The 23,156-nt window shown below is 37.6% G+C and overlaps 2 protein-coding genes across 6 annotated transcripts in view; one reads left to right on the forward strand and one right to left on the reverse strand.

Annotated features, from left to right (window-relative positions):
- The first annotated feature begins 820 nt into the window (after window positions 1–820).
- Window positions 821–14,556, forward strand: Nep3 (M13 family metallopeptidase neprilysin 3). Of its 4 annotated transcripts, none has more exons than XM_011638853.3 (13): window positions 821–1,198; window positions 5,690–5,803; window positions 6,097–6,253; window positions 6,589–6,798; window positions 6,883–7,163; window positions 7,836–7,934; window positions 8,033–8,203; window positions 8,548–8,696; window positions 9,039–9,261; window positions 9,572–10,031; window positions 10,357–10,503; window positions 10,583–10,722; window positions 11,135–14,556. In XM_011638853.3, the coding sequence occupies exons 1-13, from the start codon at window positions 1,187–1,189 to the stop codon at window positions 11,309–11,311; spliced, it is 2,340 nt and encodes a 779-aa protein (XP_011637155.1). In that variant the 5' UTR covers window positions 821–1,186; the 3' UTR covers window positions 11,312–14,556. The 4 variants fall into 4 exon arrangements, with proteins under 4 accessions (XP_011637155.1, XP_011637157.1, XP_011637158.1 ...); XM_011638855.3 differs by lacking the exon at window positions 821–1,198 and adding an exon at window positions 2,352–2,628; XM_011638856.3 differs by lacking the exon at window positions 821–1,198 and adding an exon at window positions 3,513–3,684.
- A 208-nt stretch (window positions 14,557–14,764) lies between these two features.
- The window catches only part of LOC105427199 (putative glutamate receptor), a 28,422-nt gene continuing 20,030 nt past the window's right edge, over window positions 14,765–23,156 (reverse strand). For both annotated transcript variants that reach the window (XM_089071657.1, XM_089071658.1), the window contains 7 exons: window positions 18,929–19,147; window positions 18,711–18,805; window positions 17,872–18,009; window positions 16,980–17,215; window positions 16,505–16,725; window positions 15,773–16,038; window positions 14,765–15,358 (listed from right to left, as the gene is read on the reverse strand). In XM_089071657.1, the coding sequence (XP_088927783.1) occupies window positions 14,941–15,358; window positions 15,773–16,038; window positions 16,505–16,725; window positions 16,980–17,215; window positions 17,872–18,009; window positions 18,711–18,805; window positions 18,929–19,147 (1,593 nt within the window). In that variant the 3' untranslated portion in view covers window positions 14,765–14,940. The remainder of the gene's footprint in view (window positions 15,359–15,772; window positions 16,039–16,504; window positions 16,726–16,979; window positions 17,216–17,871; window positions 18,010–18,710; window positions 18,806–18,928; window positions 19,148–23,156) is intronic.

Consider the following 23,156-nt stretch of genomic DNA (forward strand, 5'->3'; position numbering starts at 1 on the left):
CTACTATTTTAGGATTATTTAAAGATTATCTGATTGAAAAATTCCTTTCGTTGTTATTCATTAAAGATCAATATTAAATACAAATGTGTGACATGAAGGTAATAACATTTACGATGTAACAACCAAAATTAGATCATTGTGAATTTAATTATTATTTTGATTAACTTTAATTTATATTTAATAATAATTTTATAATATTTATATTTAATTATAATTTGATGTATTTAATCCATGAAATTGTATAAACTCTAATTTTTTATAGAAAAAAATAATTTTGAAATTGTCATTTCTTTTTATGGTGATTTTTTTCAATTTGAATTTTTTTTGTTAAATTAACAATTTATTAATCGCCCCTTTAAAATTAGAAAGAACACATTAAAGCGAGTCTCTTTCTATTCTACGTTCGGCATTTTTCAGTAGTAGACGATGCTCGCGTATCGGCCAGTAGTAAGTGATGAGTATACATCAAAGTATAAAAATAGTATGGAATCGTAGAATTTTAGAAATTGAGAATCAGAAATTTTAATGGACATAAATATTTATTTAACTATTCTATTTTATAATTAATTTTTTTTCGCAGAAAGAAATGCGTAGACCGAACGTCCGCGAAATAGACGACGGTCACCATTCAGTCGTCAATTTCTTCGCGATTTCTTCGTTTTTCGCGCAAATTTTGAATGTTTCGTCGAATCAACCACGCCTAAATGCGATGGAACATTATATCAGTATCACGATGATAAGGCGATACTTGTCACAAGACGACGATAAGAGATGGCAGGTACAACCGGACGAGCGAGAAATCAATATAAACGGGATTCGCGGGGTCGCGAGGCGGGCGGTGGAGGCACGAGGGGTGGCGCGACAGAGGGTGAGGCATCCCCTCGTTGCGAAAGGCGACCATCGAAAGCCGATTGCAGCGCATTTTAGCGGCCACGTTGGCGAAAACGGCATAAAATGCCGTAGTCTCGGTGGCAGCCGGAAACACCCAGTGAACAGCTTCTTGCCTTTTCTCCCCTGTCTCCCGCCGCCTCCTCCTCCTCCTTGTCCGGCCATCACTCTCGTTTCTGCCCTTTCCGTCGCGATCGCTGCCCCCGACTCGCGTGTGTGCGCGCGTATTTCACCCTCAATGGTGAATCAATAATTAAGGTGACAGTGCAGTGATTGCGCGATCGTGTGCCGGGTCAAGATGTCGGTGAAGGTGAGTCCTCGTACGTGCATTCGCGGATGCGACGCGGGCAAACGCGCCGTTTCCGGTTTCCTTGACAAGAGATTTCCGATCGACTGGTCGGCGAGGTAGCTTCAGCTGAGCCGAGGTCGCTGGCGAAACCGGGGTCTCCCCGCGTTCTGCTGGGAGTGCTGTTGTTATGTAACGGGACTTCGAATATTGATATCCTATAGCGTATAGCGATAAAGGGAGGGAGAAAGATGAAGAGAAGGACAAGGAGAGAGAGAGAGAGAGAGAGCGTGAAGTTCAGCGAAGCTCACGTCGTCATCTTCGCACGATGTTTCATTATCATTACGAGCATTAATGCTCGTAGGTCATGGCTTGTCACGCACGTACATACACATGCGACATATGGACCAAAATACGGGGCATTTATCTCGACATATTTTTACTGCGTAAATACGATTACGATTAAGCATGATTGCTCGCGCGATGATACGACATATCTTCATCTATGTCGGCTTGCGCCTGAATACAGGCAACGCGCAAACCGACATGATTTTTGCTGTTGTGTCAGCGCGCGGAGGCGCGATTATTTAAATTCTTCTGTAACATGGAAATGTTGAAAAAAATTTCGAAACGAGATTCACACGTGAATTGCTCTGTGTGTATTCTAAAAGAATTCTAGTGTGTGTCAAAGTTCTCAGGTTATGTCCAACGAAATCGTTTTCGTCTGAGCCGATTTGACGTTTTTTAAAGCGCAATCGATTTTTCTGCGCACGAAACAGCATTTCAGCATTTGTCAGTATGTCATCTTCTTTTTCTTTTATTTTCACGTGTTACGCGAGACGGCATTGTGGGCCTGCGCAAGAGCTTACTTTAACTTCGCTCGCTACATTGTGTATTGTGCTCGCATTAAAGCCGATTGCGATTTGTTGATCTTATTACGGTGTAATGTCCGCGCGGAGCCGACTGTCGCGAAATATTTTAATGGCAATAACGGCGTCACAAGTGTTCGCTTCCTGCCGAAGATAAGTCCGAGGGGTACTCGCGCACGCAGACACGCGTGCGCGCGGCGCATGCGTGTTCGGGACGCGCGTGCTTTTCGACACGCACTCTCGGCGCTCACGCACGCACGCACGCACGCACGCACGCACGCATGTGTTCACGCGCGAAAGCGCCGTCGTCGTCGTAGAAGGCGGTTTGCAGTCGACGCGTAACCACTGCTATCGCCCGTTCCGCCCTTTTTCGCGCGGAGCTCCGGAAAAGCGAGTCGGAATTGAAACGAATTGAGAACGCTCGCGAAAGTACCACTCCTCGACTTTGAAAGCGATGCGTAATCCAAAATATCTTCTCTAACGTTTGTTCGCTTTTCCGGAAAAATAAATTAGAGAAGAATTCATTAATTGGAAACTTATGTGACAATTGCAACTATCCTTGCGCCTTGCCACCGTGCGTACACGGTACGTCAAGAAGTTCTTTAGCGTTTTTTTTTTTTTTTTTTTTTTTTTTCATCTATGAAGCTATCGACGGAGATGACGATCTTTTGCTGGTGAAATTTGATCGCAACTTTTTGTATTTTCTGCAACTTCTTCATACTTACTTTGAATATTCGACTGATATGAAAGTTGAAATCATAATAATTTCTTAGCCGGATTTTTAGATCTTCTTGAATTTATTGAATGTTGAAATTTAATCCATACTTTTCACTCGTTGTCGCAGTTTATATTAATAAAGTATTAATTTTTCCTATTTCTTTTTCTTTCTCTTTTTTTAAATTGTGTCAAGGATTCATAAAGAAAAGATAAAGAAAAGAAGCGATGAACTCGGGATGAACCAGAAGATTGATAATGTTTGTATACAGCATAATATATAAGATAAATCGCGCACGTAAACTAATGTAAATAATGACATAATCAGTTTCCAGATATATTTTAGAACATGACACGTTTTGTAAGAGGATGTAAAAACTGTAAAAGTGTAAATTTTTCAATGCTTTTCAAAACGTTAAATCAAAAGAATCCAAACGGAGATGTAATAAGCTTGTAATTTATGAAAATTAACTATTAATATTTATCGGGAACAAGTGTCACAGATAAGAAAAAATAAATATCATAGATCGAGCGCTTGAATTCTAAAACGCGTTGTCCAACAATTTCTTTTGTAAATCTACTCAGCATACTTTAGAACAGAAGTATTTGCGTACGAAACATCTGCTAAATGCTTTCCGTTTTACAAAGAGTTTTGAAAAAAAAAAAAAAAAAAAGGAGATAATCAGCGTGACACTAGCGAACGAAGCACATGCAACGTGTTTGTCAATCTGTCATCTGCTTTTGCTTTTGCGATGACGTAAATGCTATCAGCGAATGTCATCTTGAGGCTGCACGTCAATACGCGTGCTTGAAGAACGAGGACTGAGGCTCGCATTCACTCGCTCCTCGTTCGAGCATAATGGTGTTTTGCCTGGCCATGTGTCACGACAGTCAATCGGACTCTCCGCGTTCTCCACTGAATATCGAGTAATTTGAATACATGCAAATTGCAATCGATAAGTACGACTCTCCCGGCGGGCGTTAAACGATAAACGGTTTGTCAAATAAAAATAAGCTCGTCCCGCTATCGCCCAAGCTGGCCTTTAAAACGTCGACATTCTAGCCCGTAGAGTTGAGGACGAGAGTCGTATTTTTAGTACGATCTAAAATTGTAATGTTGCTACGAAGTTCGCGAGTGAATTTTGCACCATCGGCGATGCCACCACGGAGAACCGTGAACGCGGAATTCATCTGTCGGGGATTCGTCGAAAAGTGATTTTTGTCATCATCAAACACATCCGCGATTCGCAACATCGATCGCGATCTTCGAACTGGCTCGATTTCTCAGTTTCTTCGAGAGATCTGATTTCGTCCGAGGCTCGAACAGCGAGTTAACCGCAATGTGAATAATGGAGACAGACGAGGATTTTATCGAACTTTGTATAGACGATCATTAATATCGTCGTTATATTTACGGTCAAATGAGTCAGGGTTAAATTAGAGAGCAGCGATCCGCTATTTATTTCCACGTATTTAATTGCGCTGCAACTGACGTTCCATTTGGATTTCATTTTCGCGTGTAGCGCAATGCAGCGCGGAAGTATCGTTTTACGCGCCAGTGTGGATATTGCGTTTTGACGTTTGAATTGGGACCATTGTGTCTATTGTACCTCCACTCGGCAAACTGTGTCATAAAAATAAACGTCTGCGATGCAGATGGTGACCAGCACCTTACAAATGTAAAGCGTGTCTCTATCTCTTCCGCGAATAATCCTAGTTCTCCACGGCAATTTGTCGCGGTGAGTTCTATTGTAATCGACACGTGTATTTGATGTTCATTTCGCGAAAATAAGTCACAATTTTTAATTTATATTCAGTTTCAAACAACGTGTCATATATTCATTCTAATTATATTTCCTTTTTTATGACAGATTTTTTTCATCGATACGAGAATAAATTTTTTTTTTTTAATGACACATAATCATTTCTCGAAAAATATTTTGGAATATTTGTGAAAATTAATTTATTATTTAAATTCCCGAATTTGATTCCCCGAAAATCTCAATTCACAACTTATATATTAAAATATTTAACATCAAACAGAACAAAAAATTATGAGAAGTAATTATGATCTTTCACGAAATATGTATTAAAAAAATATATGTATTAAAAAAATTTCACGAAATATGTATTAAAAAAAATATATTAAAAATTTATCAAAAAGTTATTAATATTAAAATCAGAGAGTCGTAAATTTCTTGTATGTTAATTCAGTAATTATATTCGTTGCATCACAAAAAGTCGCGTTAGATAACGCATTCATGAATAAACATTTTTTATGCAAACATTGCTAATCATTTTAAAAATATGTGGAATATACTTCATTGAAAAAGCAATTTAAATTGTTTAGTGTTAGGAAACAGGAAGACAATAATAATTAGGTACAATTAAGACACACGATGAAGAATATTTTAAATTTATGAATTTCAGATTATATATATATATATATAAAAGTTATATGTTTTTATATATGTATATCTAATCTAAAATATGTATATAACTTTTATATATATAAATATGTTTCTGTCGAAAAACTATAAACGACATTGTTGCTTAGTTAATTTAAAGAGAAGAAAAATTAAATACAGTGGCATAATAATTTACGATTAACAAATTGTCTTATCTTAGATATACGAGAAAGACCTTACTTCTTTATCTGTGTTTGCATAAATCAAAGTGGCAAAAGAAAATATTGATCTTCTTGAAATCCGTTGCCGATTTGCCGCGTCGCCGATATTTATCTTTTCGTGTAATCCCGTTTAAACCGTGCCAGATCTTTCGATGCGTAAATCGTAAATAAAGATGAAATGCTTGATCTATTATTTTTAGTCTACGCGGTACCGTTCGATTTAAATATTACTTTAATTTTTTGTTTTAATCTGACGTCAGACTTTCCCTGTGTGAAAATTTATCTCCTGTGACTGTTGCTCAGATGACGAGGTACAAACAGGCCGAATTCGAGGATGAGGACAGCAGCAGCATCGGCTCCGTCGCTCTAAATAGCGAAGGCATCAGTACATCCGCCACGCATATAAGATATCATACGGTATATATTTTCCGTGGCCCAATAATATTATTGCAACACTTTTAAATAAAATAAATAATACAAATACAACTTTAAAAGTACAATTAAATTTAATTTCTATTCAACTCACGCGTTTAATCGAGAATATATTTATGTTGTTTGTCAAACGAGTACGCTTTTTAAAGAAGTGCAATAATTTTTCAAGACATTTTTATATTCTTCGAGAGATCAAGATTTTATTAAAAGTTATTGATATTACATTTGAAATAATGAAGTGTGGCAAATATCGAACGATATGATATTTATCGTTGCAGGGTACAACAATGTGGAAGGCGAGAAGTACTTTGGAAAGATGCCTTCTCATAATTTGCGCTGTTCTACTGCTGACGATCGTGGTACTTGCCATCGTGATCAGCAGCAAAAACGGTTGGGAAGAGGCTCAGATTCTTCATGTCACCTCTCATGGAGAAGGTAAAAAATTATTATGATTATCTTATAATAGCTAAGACGTATAGCTCGGTCGGAGCGACAACTTGAATTATATAATACAGACTTATGCTTGCTCATTGTTTCCTATTACCGACAAAACTTAAAGAGCAAAAGCTTTAACTAGCAAAAAATAATGATGCAAGTGATGCAACTCGACTTCAGTTTGTTCTTTTCTTCTTATTTTTGAATTTTTTTAAATTTTTAATCACAGTTTTATTTAAACGGAGAATTATGATTATTAAAACGACAATCGATTTTAATTAATGCTAATCGACGTTGGTACATTCAGTATCTCACTTATTGCCAACTTATTGCAGACGGCGCACATTGTCTCACGGAACACTGCGTAACGGTAGCAGCTTCCATAATAAATAGTATAGATTATTCCGTCGATCCGTGTGACGATTTCTACGAATACGCTTGCGGCGGCTGGAGGAAGAAAAATCCCATTCCAGACGGGAAGAGCGTTTGGGGCACGTTCGGCAAGTTGGAGCAGGATAATCAACTAGTCGTTAAGAATGTTCTCGGTAACCACTCATAAACGCGCATAATTAAATAAATCCAATCTCTATGCGCGTATCTGTTAAGTTGTCCTTGCATTTTCCGCATAGAGAAACCGCTCAGCGAGATGAAATCAAAGGCCGAGAAGAAGGCCAAGTATTATTATCTGTCTTGCATGGACGCGAATGAGACGATCGAGGCGCTCGGGGCTAAGCCGATGTTGGAACTGTTGGAAAATATCGGCGGTTGGAACATTTCCGGCAAATTTAACATCAGCGCGTGGTCCCTGCAAAACAGCATGCACATTTTGCAAATCGGTTACAACATGGGCGGACTGTTCTCCTGGGCTGTGAACGAGGACGATCGAAACAGCACTAGATACATAATCCAGGTATAAGCAGATTATCATAGATTAGATTAGATTAACAATGCATACGAGAGAGAGAGAGGGGGGGAGGGTTGGAGCGCAGAATTTTCTCCTAAATTTTGACGTAATGAGTATAATGGATATAACGTAAACTGGACTACTTAGGTAATAAGTTGATTTTTTTACTATCGCTCCACGTGTAAACCTTGCTTTTATTATAACGACAGTGATAATTGCAATTTTTTTATTCCTATTATTGCCATTGTAGTAACGGCGAGTAATTAGAGTTGAACGGTGAATTAAGTTAGAGAGAAACTCACGTTTCAATGCAAATATCTTCGTCACATTTTCTCCTTTTTTACAAGTAAATGTACAACTGAACTTTTACAACATTATTAAATGCGTAATTTTATTATATTAGTTATTCTAATATTAATTCAATAAAGTTTAATAATCTAAGATGATATAACTTAATAATCAAATAATAGCGATTTCTATATAAATAATTTATATCGTCAATTTCTTTGCATCAATGAAAAATAAGATCTTTTAATATCATTGTGATATCATAGTTAACATTATGTACATTTATCAATATATATTACATGTGTATTTTATATATATATATATATATATATATATATATGTGTGTGTATGTATACAATATTATATATATGACTATATATACTTTTCAAGATCGATCAAGGGGGCTTAACACTACCAACTGCGGACAATTATCTCAACGTAACCGAACACGGCAAAGTTCTGGCCGCCTATTTGGATTACATGACGAAGGTACAAGAGCAATAATACATCGCGTTCGTTTACAGCGCGATACGTCGCATTGCTTCGAGGGCATTGAATCGAGTACAGGTGCTCGTGCACGTTTTCAGATCGGCGTGCTCTTAGGTGGCGAGGAGAATTCGACGAGGAAACAGATGCAGGAGGTAATCGACTTTGAGACAAAACTCGCAAATATTACTACTCCGCCCGAAGATCGTAGAGACGAGGAGAAGCTCTACAACCTGATGTCGTTGAATGAATTGCAACGTAAAGCACCTTTCGTACGTTCCTCTATTCGATATCGCACGCTTCTATTACGTAATATTGCAACTATTGCGAATGCAATCGGTGACTTCCTATTGTCGTAACATTCCTCCTGATTATGCTTCCTGCGTAATCGTAATATCCTGAACATGATGTTATATTCTACTGCGATATATCCTGTCTATCCTTTATCATATTTTGTCATCATATTGTGTCGTATATACTCTATCATGCTCTTTGTCATGTCACCATATCCCTTTGATGAACGTTTGTGTACGCTTTTCCAAACAAAATGATTACCCTTTTCCGAGTAAGAATATATCAACGAAATATGTTCAATGTGTGGCTCTTTTATGTCTAGATGTCCTGGGTGGATTACTTTCAAAATGCTACTCGCCTCGTGAACAAGAAGATCAACAGTAAAGCGATGATCGTAAATTTTGCACCGGAGTACTTTGTGAAATTGACGAGACTCGTGCAAGAATATAACAAAACGACTTCTGGGAAGATGTATGCATATACGCGAAGCACATCAGATGTGGCACACTTGCTTTGAACGCTAAAATCCAGATTTATGATAATCTCTTCGCCAAATGAATCCTATCCCATCGAAGCTTTTAGCTTTACTGCTGAGAAGTTTTAAATAAAATGTTTAACAAGCATTGTTACGAATAAATTTGTAATTAATTTTTGTTGATGAGATATTTAGTGCAAAGTTTATTAAGAAACGATATTTTGAGAGTTTTGAGAGGAAGTGCGCGATTTCTGAATCATGCTATATATACATTTGTAATTTTTTTCGATCCTGTCGAAAAGGAATATTAATTTTTTTTCTTAAACCTTTTTCCGCAGAGTACTGAATAATTATTTGGTTTGGCAGACCGTAAGGTCCTTAACGGCGTCTCTCTCGAAGCCGTTCCGTGACGCTTACAAAGGCTTGAGAAAAGCTTTACTCGGTTCTGAAGGCCACGAAGAGCAATGGCGTTACTGTGTCAGTGATGTTAATAACGCTATGGGTTTCGCCATTGGCGCGATGTTTGTCAGAGAAGTTTTTCATGGCAAGAGTAAACCCATGGTTGGTGTGCATTATCGTTTGAATTTTAAAGAAAATTATATTAAGAATTATTTCTTATTTATTAATTTTTTTCTTATTGTGTAACATAAAATGAAGAAATAACAATCTTTCAAAATAGGAAATAATTTGTCGTTTCAAGATGGTGTTTATTGTTAAAAATTTCATTTAAATTTCAAGATATGTGTGAATTTAATATTAATTTTTAAATTGAAGCTATTTATGATATGTTTTATGAAATACACCTTTAAATTTAAAATAATATTAAGTGGTATTAAAATGAAATAATACCTCATTCTCTAATCGTTTTTAGGCGGAAGAGATGATCAATCAAATTCGCAAAGCATTTACGAAAAACTTGAAGAATCTAGACTGGATGGATGCAGAGACAAGAAAGTCCGCTGAAGAAAAAGCGAACGCGATCACTGACATGATCGGCTTCCCGGATTATATTCTGCAACCCAGCGATCTCGATGAACGTTACAGAGATTTGGCGATCAAGCAGTATGAATATTTCCAGAACAACTTGCGCGTTAACAAGTACAATTTGCGTAAAAGTCTTGAAAAACTTGATCAAGCGGTGAATAAGACGACTTGGATAATGACTCCGCCGACTGTGAACGCTTATTACACGCCTACCAAAAATCAGATCGTCTTCCCCGCCGGTATTCTTCAAAGTCCGTTTTACGATATGGAGAATCCAAATAGCTTAAACTTCGGCGGCATAGGCGTAGTCATGGGACATGAACTAACACACGCTTTCGATGATCAAGGTACGATTTAAAAAATAAATTTAAGCTCTATATTTTTATAGTTTTATAATAGAGAATTAGATGTATCTTGAATGATATGTAAAAGTTAATTATTGTGCTAAAAAATTTTCTTGAAATCAAAACTAAGATTTATATTTAAGTCCATACTTAAAATAATCCAAAATTGTGAACTTCTAAAATATTTTAAAGATAAAAAAAATTATTTGCTCATACATCGTTAAAGATATGTATTTTAATAATTTTTAATAATTTTTCTCACATTTTGTTTATATTTATTTTAACAAGAATTTTACCTTTATTTTACCTTTAATCATATATTTGATAGGTCGAGAATACGATTTGCACGGAAATCTACATCATTGGTGGAACGATGCTACGATAGAACGATTTAAAAATAGAACCGAATGCTTCGTGGAACAGTATAACCATTATCAAGTACAAGGTCGACATATAAATGGCCAACAGACGCTGGGTAATTTTATCGATTACAAATAATTGCTTATTGATGACAAGAAGTGTCAGAATTTAGACCGATCGATTGTAATATACAGGAGAGAATATCGCCGACAATGGGGGCCTTAAGGCAGCATATCACGCTTATCTCTCGATGCCTAAGAGCTACAAGGATCAACTGCCGCTACCCGGTCTCAATTTGACGCATCGTCAATTATTTTTCCTGAATTTTGCACAGGTTGTTGCATGGAATAATCACATTTGATATATATTGTTACGTCCGTGGCGGTCATTGACGCTCTCACTTAACGCGCACTCGCGTTTCGCTAGGAAGCCGCGCTCGTCAATAAACACACGCCGTTTAATAAAATACGTAAGGCTTTATTCAAACTAATCAACAACAACAATTTGGCGTAGACCACGAGTCACCGCGCCGTACTTTTTCGTAAACAAAACAACCCGTTGCTCCAGAGAGCGCTTCGCTTCTTCTGCAAACGGCAGCTAGACTCCACTCGGCCGCAGAAGACGGCCGCGCGGGCATAACAATATATTAAAATAATTAAAGAATTTTTAACTTTTAATTTAATAACATTTTTTCCATCAAGCGCGACGATGTCAGTCATATTAATTAAGCGAGAGATGTTTCACAGGTTTGGTGCTCCGCCATAACGTCCGAGACGGAGACTCTTCAGATGGAGAAGGATTCTCATTGTCCCCCGCGGTACAGGGTGATAGGACCACTTTCGAATCTGCCAGAATTCGCGATGGAATTTAACTGCCCTAAAGACTCGAAGATGAATCCGATAAATAAGTGCGAAGTGTGGTAACGTCGTCTGATATCTCTATCTTGACTGATTCATCGAAGACAGTTCAGTTGAACTTAATTTCCGGTATGACGGTGAAACCGTCGAGGCTCTCACGTGCCGTTGCATAAAGAGAGGTAACGTGTCGTGGAACGTGGGACTTGTTTCGGGCATCGGACTCTACGTTTTTTAATTCCTTCACATATTATCTATTTATCTTGTGAAGATAACTATTTTAAATTTTACGAATCTACCGTCGACGTATGATTTCGCCACATTTTTTTCAACGTGCGATCTCGAAAGTAGTCAGGAGATGGTGGCATCTTCTCTCAGCTACGGGAAATTCATTGGCTATAATTTAAACCCAGTTTTCTCTTATTCGTTCCTACCATATTTAAAAATTATTACTTAAAATTTATAGTAATTACCTTTCTAGTAAACTCGGTTTATTACGTGTATTTTCTTCTAAATTTAATTTTCTTAAAATTAAATACAACTCACTCAGAGTTTTCTCTGTCAGCGAGTCAAGACTTATACGAGCTACTTAGATCGCGCGAAATATGCCATATGCATTTCTAATGTCATATTTTGCAGTTTTGCAGACAGACTCTGCTGGCGCGTTTTAGACTTCTAAGAGATTTATTTTATAAAAACTACTTATTTTATGACTTATTTTATGAGCTGGACGGAATTCGGAATTTGAGATCGCGGTAACGCGACACGCGACACGCAACACACGACACTCTATTGCCCGTCAAGAGAAATATTTTTTAAATGTGCTTAATTGTGCTAAATATTTCTCTCTTATGTCACCTAGCGCATATTTAGTAAGCGAATCGGAGGTTTGACTTTTCCATTTGATGGAAAAATGGAATGACTCCGGCAAAAATTAGGTTAGCTGAAAAAAAGAAAATGAAATTAAAAAATTTTATTTTACAAAGCTGTGGATACTTAATCTTCAAAATCAGAAGTTGTCTTCGGGACTTTCTGAAAGGTAATGTTGAAGAGATGAAACGAGATCTCACATATGACTTCTTTCCGACTTTATAAAGACTGGATGTTTTATTTTCCAGAAATTAATAATTTTCAATTCGATCTGTGTATTACATTTTTTTACGAGATGCAATACTACAGATATTTGTGTAAGAAACTGTGAGACACTGTTTAATCTCACGTCTACACAGAATCATCAAAGTATAAATCTATATATACTTTCTCTTCATTCTTAGTTATACAATTATGTAATATTTTAATATTGAGTATTATGTAGAGAAACTTGTTTTGTTAATGAATGCTGAACGACGTATTTGTACATAAAATGATTTCTAGATTGAGAAGCTTATGCATCCGTTACAAGAATAATGTAAAGTTTTATTTGTTAATATTAATTTTATTGTTGTGATTAATAGGAAATCTCGGTACAGCTGTGATGGATTTCAAAAGCTAAAGTTTTGTTGTGGCTCTTCCGTTGTCAAAATCAATAACATATCTTGGTACTGTATGTAATACAGAAATAATATTAATAATTTTTATGTCTCATGCAATGCACAAAGTCTGTTGAGATAAAAATTTCACGTACCTTTAAATACAAAATCAATTTTAAAACTACATATATACTAAAGATGAAAATACGTATGATATAAAATATCATTGCAAAAATTGTGTGCTTCAGATTCGATGAAAATTTATTCTGCGGAGTTATAAACTACTCAAAGTTTATTCAGCAGAAATAAATTTTTTTCAATCTATCTCAATATACTTACATTTCTCAGAGATATTATTAAACTCAACGATACATGAAAGTACAGATTGATTACTTGCTGAACAATTTAAGATAAAATCGTTTTGACTTATTTTTTTCTTCTTAATAGTCTTATTCTTGAAATCTCTTTCAAAAGTAAGTAAATCATGGAATACAAATTTGAAAGTTGTAAATAGAAATATGATATTTCATTTAATGATCCACGTGACGCATCGTGTGAGTGTTCTTTTTACCTAATGCAGAATATATGTATTCTCGTTACTAAATTTTTCCAATCATATCGTGAACAGCTCCGATTGCGTTATGAATGTAATTAATATTGCAACTTGAATGAGCTTTGTTTCAAAAGAGATGCCAATCAAAATTTGATCCGTTTTAATATATGTGAGGACGAAAATAAAGATACCAATCCATGCAGCGTCGTGTCATAAAAAAAAAAAAAAAAAGTATTATAAGTAGCCAAATGTCATTGTATATGGAATAGAGTACACTTATTATCGACGCACGTAAATTTATTTAAGACTTTACAATCCCAATGATTACCGTTCGTATAAGCCGCGACAGTGGAGAGAAAATATTAATTAAACACAGTTACGCTTAACTTCTTCCTAGATTAAATGCGTTGTTCTCGTCGCGAAATGTTGTAACGATAATCCTAGAAGAGCCCACGAATCCTGACATGCAATCATCACGTACCGAAGTCACAATTGTCATAAATATATCCTCCTTTTATCTTTCCTACGAAGCAAGAAGATAAAGAAATTTTCGTTTGTCAAATTACTATTAGATTCTCTAAGAATTGTCTTAGGGCAGAAAATAATCAAACACATTACTACATTTTTATGCTCGAAGGGTGTGCGATATCTCGCGAGATAGAAAGAGAGAAAGAGGGAGAAAGAAATACTAAAATCCGTTGGATATCTACGATTAAATCTAGGATAGCTAGCGTTAAGCTCGTCGGATTTGAGAAATCGACGATAATGCGAAAGCGGGGAAAAACCTGAACAAGTACCACGGGAATAGTCTGCGATTCCTTGCGATCCGGGATTGCTCCGTTTCCCGCTCTGTCGCTCCCGCATCCCCCTTTTGGAGGCTCATAGATGGTGAATTGCCAGGAAATACCAAAAAGAAGCCAAAGTTTCTTTAATTACAACGTAAGATCCATATAGGCCTTAAATATATGACGACCGATGTATAATGCATTTGTAAATGTCCGTTGTTTATAATGATTGTGAATAACGTCTTGTAACAATGAGAGGTGCATCGCATTTTCTTTCGCGATTATGAGACATTGTTGCGCGTTGTACTCGGGGACACAATCCACGTATGTGGTTTTTGTGTAACGCAGAAAAAAGTGTATCGGTCAATGACGATGTTCGCCGTGATTATTTTTCTGTATTGTATATTATGTACTATGCTTATATACATATTATTATTATTATTATTATTATTATTATTATTATTATTATTATTAAATCAAAATTAAAGAAACAAACCTTCACGCTTACCGTTGGAATTATGCTTTTGCACTATGTCTCTTTATCGAAATAGCCTTTATCGAAATATGACATGGCACTTTAGAAAGATAATTGCATGCAATATTTTTCTTTTTATTAAAATTTCTAGATTCCTTTAATGCAGATCTTCTTCTGAATCGATATTTATTGAAAGAGCACGCTTAAAATGACGATAATTGATAAAAGGCAGGCCACATATCGTTCGGCATAAAATATATTTTTAATTATGTACGTAATGTACGTAATTTTATAAAGCACACTAAAAATGAGATATTGGTCCGGTTGCTCGTCTTGTTTGTTGAAAACACAGAGATAACATTGTTAATTCCGACATTCCTGGCTATCTTGTGTATTTATAGCCGCGAATGTTATATTTACCATCGATTAATTCGCACCGTGACGTTCTGAAGAAATTCTGAATTTTTCACATTTCTAGATAACAATATCGAGCCGAGTTTTCGACGCCATTCGAGTCGCGATCTCGCTTTACGACTATATGCTTTTATTACGTTCGAATCGTTATCGTTACATGTTCCCAGTAATATCGAATTATAATTCTCCTTGAATTTTCGCATGCGTTGCAATTTGTACCAGATATTTTCCAAAATACAGATGAACACGCTGACAATCACCGCCGTGGAGAATAGCCGAGTGGTTACACGAATGTGCATATATTCCACCGATTGGAAAATGTTCGATTGAAGATAATGGGATTGGCTATAAGCTTCGCTACGTAAGATCCACTTCTTCTCGAGATACGTCAATATTCCAGACGAGCGCATACGCATTAAGCTGTTAACAAAAATTCCATTAAATATAGTCCCATTTTGTATATATATATATATATATATATATATATATGTATACAAAAATCCCATATTTTCCCATTAAATCAATCATCAGATAGAGAAATCGTATAATATTAATAAATTAAACCGTTTACAAGCATATTTCGCACATTCCTTTGTTATGACTAATATAAGATAAAAATTATCATGTAATGAATAATAATTAACAATAATGAAATTATAATTAAATAATTTTAATATTCATCGCATGATAGTTTCTAATTAATTATTAATTTTTTTTCTCGAAATATTAGTGCCATTTTGACATGCAAATAAGCTGTATATCTTAACGTATAGGTCGAGTTGTCATCAAGCACGTGCTTCGATGCGATTGGAATCAACGGGAAATGATACTCACTAACGGTCAATGAGTTTACGGTATTGCGACGCTCTGGCATGTGGAAATGCCAGTTTGACACTCCAATAATCGTCGGGCAGTCGTACAATGTCGCACTCGTGCTGAACTTTGCGATAAATCGGTAAAAATACGGCCGGTACCTCCAAATAGGCGAAACCCGGACGGCATAATTTCGAAGCGACAGTATCGCTGTCTTTCATGTCGGGGCAGTTATAATTTATCAATCCTTTCCAATCGTCCTGAAGGTCGCTTTCCGGCAAGCCATCCTGTTGAATATTATAATTCTCTCGACACGTGATATCTGCTCTATTGCACTAAACGAATGTTAAACCGCGTTGACGTTGAAATGTTAAACCGCGCGGTTGACGCAACGAGCGATGATAATAATTCTTGAAACTGGAATAAGCGATTTGAAAGAAAAACGTGGGAGAGAAAAAAATCGTTAATATTCTTGAACTATCTTCAATTATTTTTCCGAGGATCTTTTTTTAATCATTTTGCAATTTCCAAAGTTTGTCGCAAGGCTACATTCTTTTGTCGTACCGAATATCTGATCCTTTATTAAAATAGATAGATTCATGACGTAAATCAAGTAATAACGATTCATACTTTCGTTCTAGTAGTTTCGATATGAGAAAGCGTATTTTCCTAGATTTTGAGAAAACACATTTCCTAACCGAAGCTGCGGTAGTTTCCGCAGTATTTATACATTTTCTTTGTTTCTATTTTTACCACTGTAAAGTAGACATATGCGAGGCTGTCGTTTCTGACACAAAGCGAGTGCGTCCTTTTCATCACCACATCTTCGAGATTAGTCAGGGAAACGGAGTTTCCTTTATTTGCCAGGCAAGAAGTAAGTGCGCTGCTGAATCCGCACGTCATCACCATTCCGAACATCAGAGAAGACAGAATTATCAATCGGAGAGACAAGCTTCTCGGCATTTTCTGAAATCCTAAATAACAAACACTTAACTTTTTAAGCTTTTTAGACTCTTCTTATGTCAAGAATCTATTTAATTAAAATGTATAATGTGAAATAAAATTATTTGTTTGAATAATATAAAAATTGCAGAGGTAATAATAAAAATAAATTTTTTTTAAATTAAATTTCATTATTTTTTACTCTCTTCATGAAATTGTGAGAGAAATCTTATTATTTCTCACATCATTTTTTTATACGAATGGCTTTTGCACGCGTAAGCCTTACCTTGACCGTTTATACCACCCAGGATGTAAAGAATATCGAAGGAGAACGAACAAAGCTCGTCGTCGCACTCCTTATAATCAACGCACATGAACTTCTTTACACGGTACATTCCCAGGATGCTGCAGGCGATACATATGACAGATCCGAAAAACGCTCCCCATAAACCGCGGCTGAAGATATTAATGTACCACCATTTTACGTCAATCACGCCTTCCGATCGAACAAATAGAGCGTACCTAAAGAGAGAAGAACATAATTTCATCAGAAATATATCACAGATAAAAGTTTCCATCGTGCCCGAACGAAGAAATATAAAAAAAAATGTAATAATTTTCTGGAAAATTGACCGAGGAAGAACAGACACGAATGAAACTTCTTTTCTTCAAATGAGAACGAGATCGCATTGTGTCGCTACTCCGCGATAACATCTCGATTGCAATTGCATTTGCTCGCCGCGTGCGCGATAAAGAAATTTCCTCTCGATGAGGATCTCAATCGGAGGAAATCTTATCTTCCCGCTCTCCTCCCGCTTCTTTTCTCTCTCGCATGGGAGAAAACAACCGGTACGGGGGAAGAAATTGCGAAAGCGAAATCGGAAAGTTATTAGCCGAGATACGATCACGGGAGTGTATATATATATATATATTCCAATAGGCCGGAACGGGTTAATGGCCGACATTAAAACCACCAGCTGAAAGAAAAAGCTTTCGTCGTTCACGGAAGGAAGAGGGGGAGGGGGGGGAGGAGGGGGAGGGAGGGAAAGGGGCGAAAGCTCACCTCACGCGCTTCGCGTATAGCGAATAGTCGCTTGTTCGCCGCGTTGCGTTGAGAGGAAAAAAAAAAAAAGGGCCGGGGAAGGGATGGGTAAAAAATAATAACGAGTTCGACTTACGAGTTGGTCGTGAACGGCGCGCTGTAGGCGTAATAGCTCGTGGGGTACCTATGCATCGCCGTGGGGATCAGCAGTGCGTGAGTATCTCCATTCATCAGCGTCGCGATGATCGACCGTCTCGCTCTTCGGTAAATCGTCCTGCATTTTCGTCGAAGAGAAACCTTTATTACGGTGCCGCGCAACTCGCACTTCGTCCAACACACCCCCAGCCCCCTTCGCCGCCGCCACCGTCGCCGCCGCCGCCGCCGCCGCCGCGAATCCCTTGTCCCTCTCCCTACCCGCTGCCCATCAACCCATCCTGATACTATACTTATACCTGTCTAGACGAATGAATCATGCGAGTATTTTGACCCACACCGGCGACGTGGGTGTAGGTGGTACGCGGAAAATTGGGCAGGTTCTACGTACGGCTTCGTCACACATATCCCTTTGAAGAAGCGTCGTCATGAAAATTGTCCGTGTAAATCGTCGTCAGAATACGATATACGAACGCTTCGACCGTGCGGGTTAACGCGAAAGAGAAAGTTCAAGTATTTCATTGACATTTAGATATAATTTTGCGCGAGGACACGCCATATCGAGGTTGATATTCTCGACGACTATGAGGAATCTATATTCGCGCAGGAGTCTCGCTGAAATATTTCACCTGCCGAGGTTACTTGCGTCAGTCGTAAATCATTTACGTAGCGAAGCGGGAAAATCTGATTTTCTCAGCCGTCGCGTGTAACGGAAAAGTATTTAAAATAGAATAATTGAAATAAAATATCCCGTCTGATCTTTTAAAAAGTATTTCTGAATGTTTAAAGTAATAATTATCGATATAATCATAAAATACTAACTTGAATTTCAAAGTTTCTTCTAGAATCATCCAAGTGTCGCCTATTAATCCCGTGACCTTGTTTTCGCTCACGTTTATAATGATATATGGATTCATCTGAAAAGATATCTAGCTCGAATGACATTATCAATTGTTATCAATCATTGTTGCCGGATGTGAATTCGATAATCAGTCGCAATCAGTCGCAACCAGTCCATTTTAAAGGAAGTCATCACTCACAAAATCTGTAGCGACGATGAGAGTTTTTCCACGTAAGTTGTTTTCCGCCTTGACGCTACAGAAAGCAGTTTTATTCGATTTTAGCGCCTCGAGCTGCTCGAATTCCCCCGTGATCGGGTTCCATAGCGAAACATATCCCGGTTGTCTTCCTATTCTGCTTTCGGCCCTGTTTCTCAAAAGTCGAAGACACATCTCCGTAGCGACGTGCGGAAGTATCACCTGCGATGATCCGAGGAATACGATCGTCACGATCAAAGCAAAAGAAGAAATCAGAATGACATAAACAAAAAAAAAACAAAAACTAAGCAATAGGTTATTTAAAAAAAAAGATATTGTGAAAAAATGAAATATTCATTCATCGCACCAATAGTAAGAGATACTTCATCGTAGCTATTCCAGTACTTCGTCGCGTTTCGGCGAACGCTTCAAATTCTACTGCGCGAATAAGATGGAATCCATTTACGTGAATTCGCGTCATCTTTTGTTACGTGAACGTAGAGTAATAATTGACAGGTTTGAAACGCTAGAGACAGAAAGCTTTGTTGCGACTTTATCAATGTGTCAATTATCGGCATGAAGAGGAGTCAACATGTCGTATGTACACACACAAGGAGAAATTACATCCTTTGAAGATTGTAATAATTTATTATTATCTTTATTTGTGACTAATCTTTTAATTTTGTAATCGTCGCGATAAATTATCGTAGAAGGTATGACTTTCACTTATATCAGATCTCCGAGTTATTTTTAGAAAATTACGCATAACCGGGAGTTCCCAGTAATTTAATTTCAAAGAAAGATTAAGTAATCATTTAATTGCTTTTTTTGCATCATTGCTAGAAAAAAGAAATTTCAAACAATATACTTTACTTTTATTCGACCGACAAAATAAATTTAGGCATTTGTGAGGATGACAATAAATAATCTAATTTACATTTATAAATCTAAATATTATATGTCATTTTTTATTATTAGTTGAAAAAAGCTATATAATAATAAATTAACGCCGCGCCTGAGAAAGACTTCAATGCTTGGTGAACGCTGTAATCATATATCGTAACTAATAAGTACTTTAAATAATATGGATAATATTTTGCTTTTATTGTTCTACATGGATGTTTCAAATCTAATACAGGTTTTTCAGCCTTGATTCGATGATAAATAAAGAATCAATTTTTCTTTATTGAATATTTTATAGAAGATCAGTGTTTTGTTGCAAGTTTATAATTTCTAATGTAAAAATATCATGATAATTGAGCCTGGAATTGATCATTTCAAGTTCACTATTAAATATATTAAATGAGAAGCAAAAATTTCTTATATAACTCGACTTCCGAGCTTGGTGAATCACTTGATGAATCTGCTTATAAACAGTCTCGTCTGCACGGTAATTAAGAGCTCTTGCAATTTAATTTGTAATTTTATATGCAAACAAGAAAAAGTTAATTTGTATGTATCGGTGAAACGTATTATAACTGAGTATTGTAAATGAGTAATAATTAGTTAGAGTTAATTTATCGTCTAGAGTTTCTACATGTACTTGTTGATTTTAGACGATTAATGCGTATAACGTATATTTTTAATTTGTTTTCAATTCTTCTTTTCTCGCTCAATATTCTCAGATGTAGGAATTTCTTATTAATTAAACACGACAAGCGAATTTTAATTTTAATTAGTATTATAGCATTAACAGTATTAATACTATCTTAATATCGTTTTGTTTTTGAATATTTCTCAATTTACTATTTTTTTACATCATTTATTTTATTCATGCAACGTTATATACGTTACACTCAAATATTTCTAATTGCAGAATGCAGTTTTATTATTTTTTTTTTTTAATAACTTTCTTTCTACATCTTACGTATATATTTAACTTTTATAGAAAGGGAACGTGTGTTAGTTTATCTCGTTCTGCCGAAAGAGTAAAAAAGCGAAGAGGGGAGAAAACATGTGGACGATATCGATAAATCGGCAATCTGACGGATGAAGTCTCGTCAAAAAGAAGGATCGTGCGATCGCAAAGATCAAAGCGAGATATCTTCGACGAAGCTACAAGCAATTCCGTTCCCGATCTCCGCGAGGATGCAAATTATTATAATTGATTTCAGAAAAGAAACGATGGGGAAAAAAGTAGGAGAGATATGGAGATTGGCGTGTGATCAGGCGCCTATAAAATTTTATTGGACGACATAATGCACCTCCAGTAGTGCAGTTACAATGTAAAGGGCGATCCGTCGTTTAACTTTAACCGGATATGATGAAAGAGTCCATCGCCGAACAAGGTACTCATTATTTCACCGCGATCAATGCGTTAGCGGACACAGGCACAGATATCATGGAGATTTCGATGAGCCGAGTGTTCTTCTCTCGCTTTTTTTACCTTCCGGCAGTTGCGTACGCATACAGACCTCGGCAAATATCGGTTTTTAACCAAGATAAATCATTTTACCGTTAGAGATGCACCTTAGGTGCATCTTAATACGCTATTCTCTGCAAATCGTACGATTGGCCAGACAATATTTATCAAATGACAATATTTATCATTAACAACGAATTTGCATTTCCCTTACATTTTCAGATACGTTAGCTACTGTTCACTTCTCTAAAAAAGTCAGTGCTTACGAGGAAGCCTCTGGAAATTCTTCCTGAAAGAAAAGAGAGATATTCTCGATCGTTGAGGTGCTCGAAATAGGTCTCGTCCTCCACCTTTGCAATTGTAAAAGATCTGTCTTACTCAATAGCACGATTTGAACAGTACGAGTCCGCTCCGTCGATCTTTGCCCCCGATGCAATCGGCCGTGAATCTATTCGAAATATCACCGGTGACATTTCGCTCGCGACGGAGATGTATGCGGAATGCGAAAAGATCAGGAGCATTTAGAATACACGATCGGTGCATCTTCGATCTGCTGCGCATTCGGGATTTGAATCCCTCCAGAGAGATCGAGATTTGGATTTCAAATGCTGCGGGCCCCGGTCGCGCGCGGCTATCTCGTCACCGGACCCGGTCTACTCCCCCCCCCCCCCCCGGTCAGCCCCCTTCTCCTTTTTCCGCCATCGCATCGCGTTATCGTTCATCGATGGGACGACATATGTGGGCCCCGTCGATCGGTGCGCTCCCGCGTTCCGTGCCCTCGATCTCGGGATAGACGTAAAAAGATTCGATCGACCGATCGATCGATCCGCACGGTTCAAGACTCGCGCAGAAACAGAAATTGCACGTATCGGCGCGACGTGTGCAACCGAGACGGCGAATTTGAAAGTTTTATATAACGCGAGAGAGGGAAAGAGAGAAAGAGAGATAAGTCGCATGCCGAGCGATATCTTTCGTCGTTGGCCACGACCGTGCGCGTGACTTAAAAAAGAAACAGAAGAGATTTCGCAGCCGGATGAGAAACGCCCGATCGTTTGCCGTTTAACGGCGTGACATGAACAATGCATAAAGCATTTCTATGCGGCCAGCGACCGGCACGGAAAGGCACTTTCGCATTTTTTTTTTCTCACTTTCATGTTTCTACTTTGTCAACTTGATGCTGACGTTACGATCGCTTGATGGGAGATAACGGCTGTAATGATAACATTACATAATAACGGCAGTTAATAATAACAATAATAATGCAATAGATTATTGTCCTTCATATCATATTTTTTTTTAACGTTAGTTAAGATATTAACTTGTGGACCCTATCTATGAGTTAACCCTCGTAATGTTTCTTCTTCTTGGAGAGCAATCGGGGAGGGGGAAATACTTGAAATGTTTCGCGATATTTCTTTTTTTAAGGGTACCATATACCCTTTTCCAATCTTTCGTTAATTACGGACATTATACGATCGCCATATTCCTCCCATGCCGATTTGGCCCGTTGACACCACCGCCGCTGCTGCCGCTACACACCGATGCAGAAGTGGCCGACGGTTGCCGGCCGACTGCCCGATGCCCCCGGACCCTTTCGTAAAGCCGGGGGGCTTTGACGAATCCGCCGCGCTGACCGGCGATTTGCAAATCGGCGCGTAGAGGAGAACGAAGTTAAGCGTGATCTCTCTCTCTCTCTCTCTCTCTCTCTCTCTATGCGGAGGGAATCGCGGAGGCGAGCGACCGGAGGGAGAGGAAGAGGTTTGTACATGAAGAACACGGTGGGGTATGGCGGGTCGCGTCGGGTGCGACGGTCGGGAGTGCGGGTTTGTGAGAGGGCGGCAGGGGAAGGGGGAAGGCGGCACTCGCGGT

Source organism: Pogonomyrmex barbatus, unplaced genomic scaffold (genome assembly GCF_055798465.1).
Source record: "Pogonomyrmex barbatus isolate J1 unplaced genomic scaffold, ASM5579846v1 scaffold12, whole genome shotgun sequence".
Classification (NCBI taxonomy): domain Eukaryota; kingdom Metazoa; phylum Arthropoda; class Insecta; order Hymenoptera; family Formicidae; genus Pogonomyrmex; species Pogonomyrmex barbatus.

Coding starts and splice junctions, on each gene's coding strand:
- Nep3 (XM_011638853.3), top strand. Junction 7,164..7,835: donor GCACTAGATACATAATCCAG/GTATAAGCAGAT, acceptor ATACTTTTCAAG/ATCGATCAAGGGGGCTTAAC. Junction 9,262..9,571: donor ATGGCAAGAGTAAACCCATG/GTTGGTGTGCAT, acceptor AATCGTTTTTAG/GCGGAAGAGATGATCAATCA.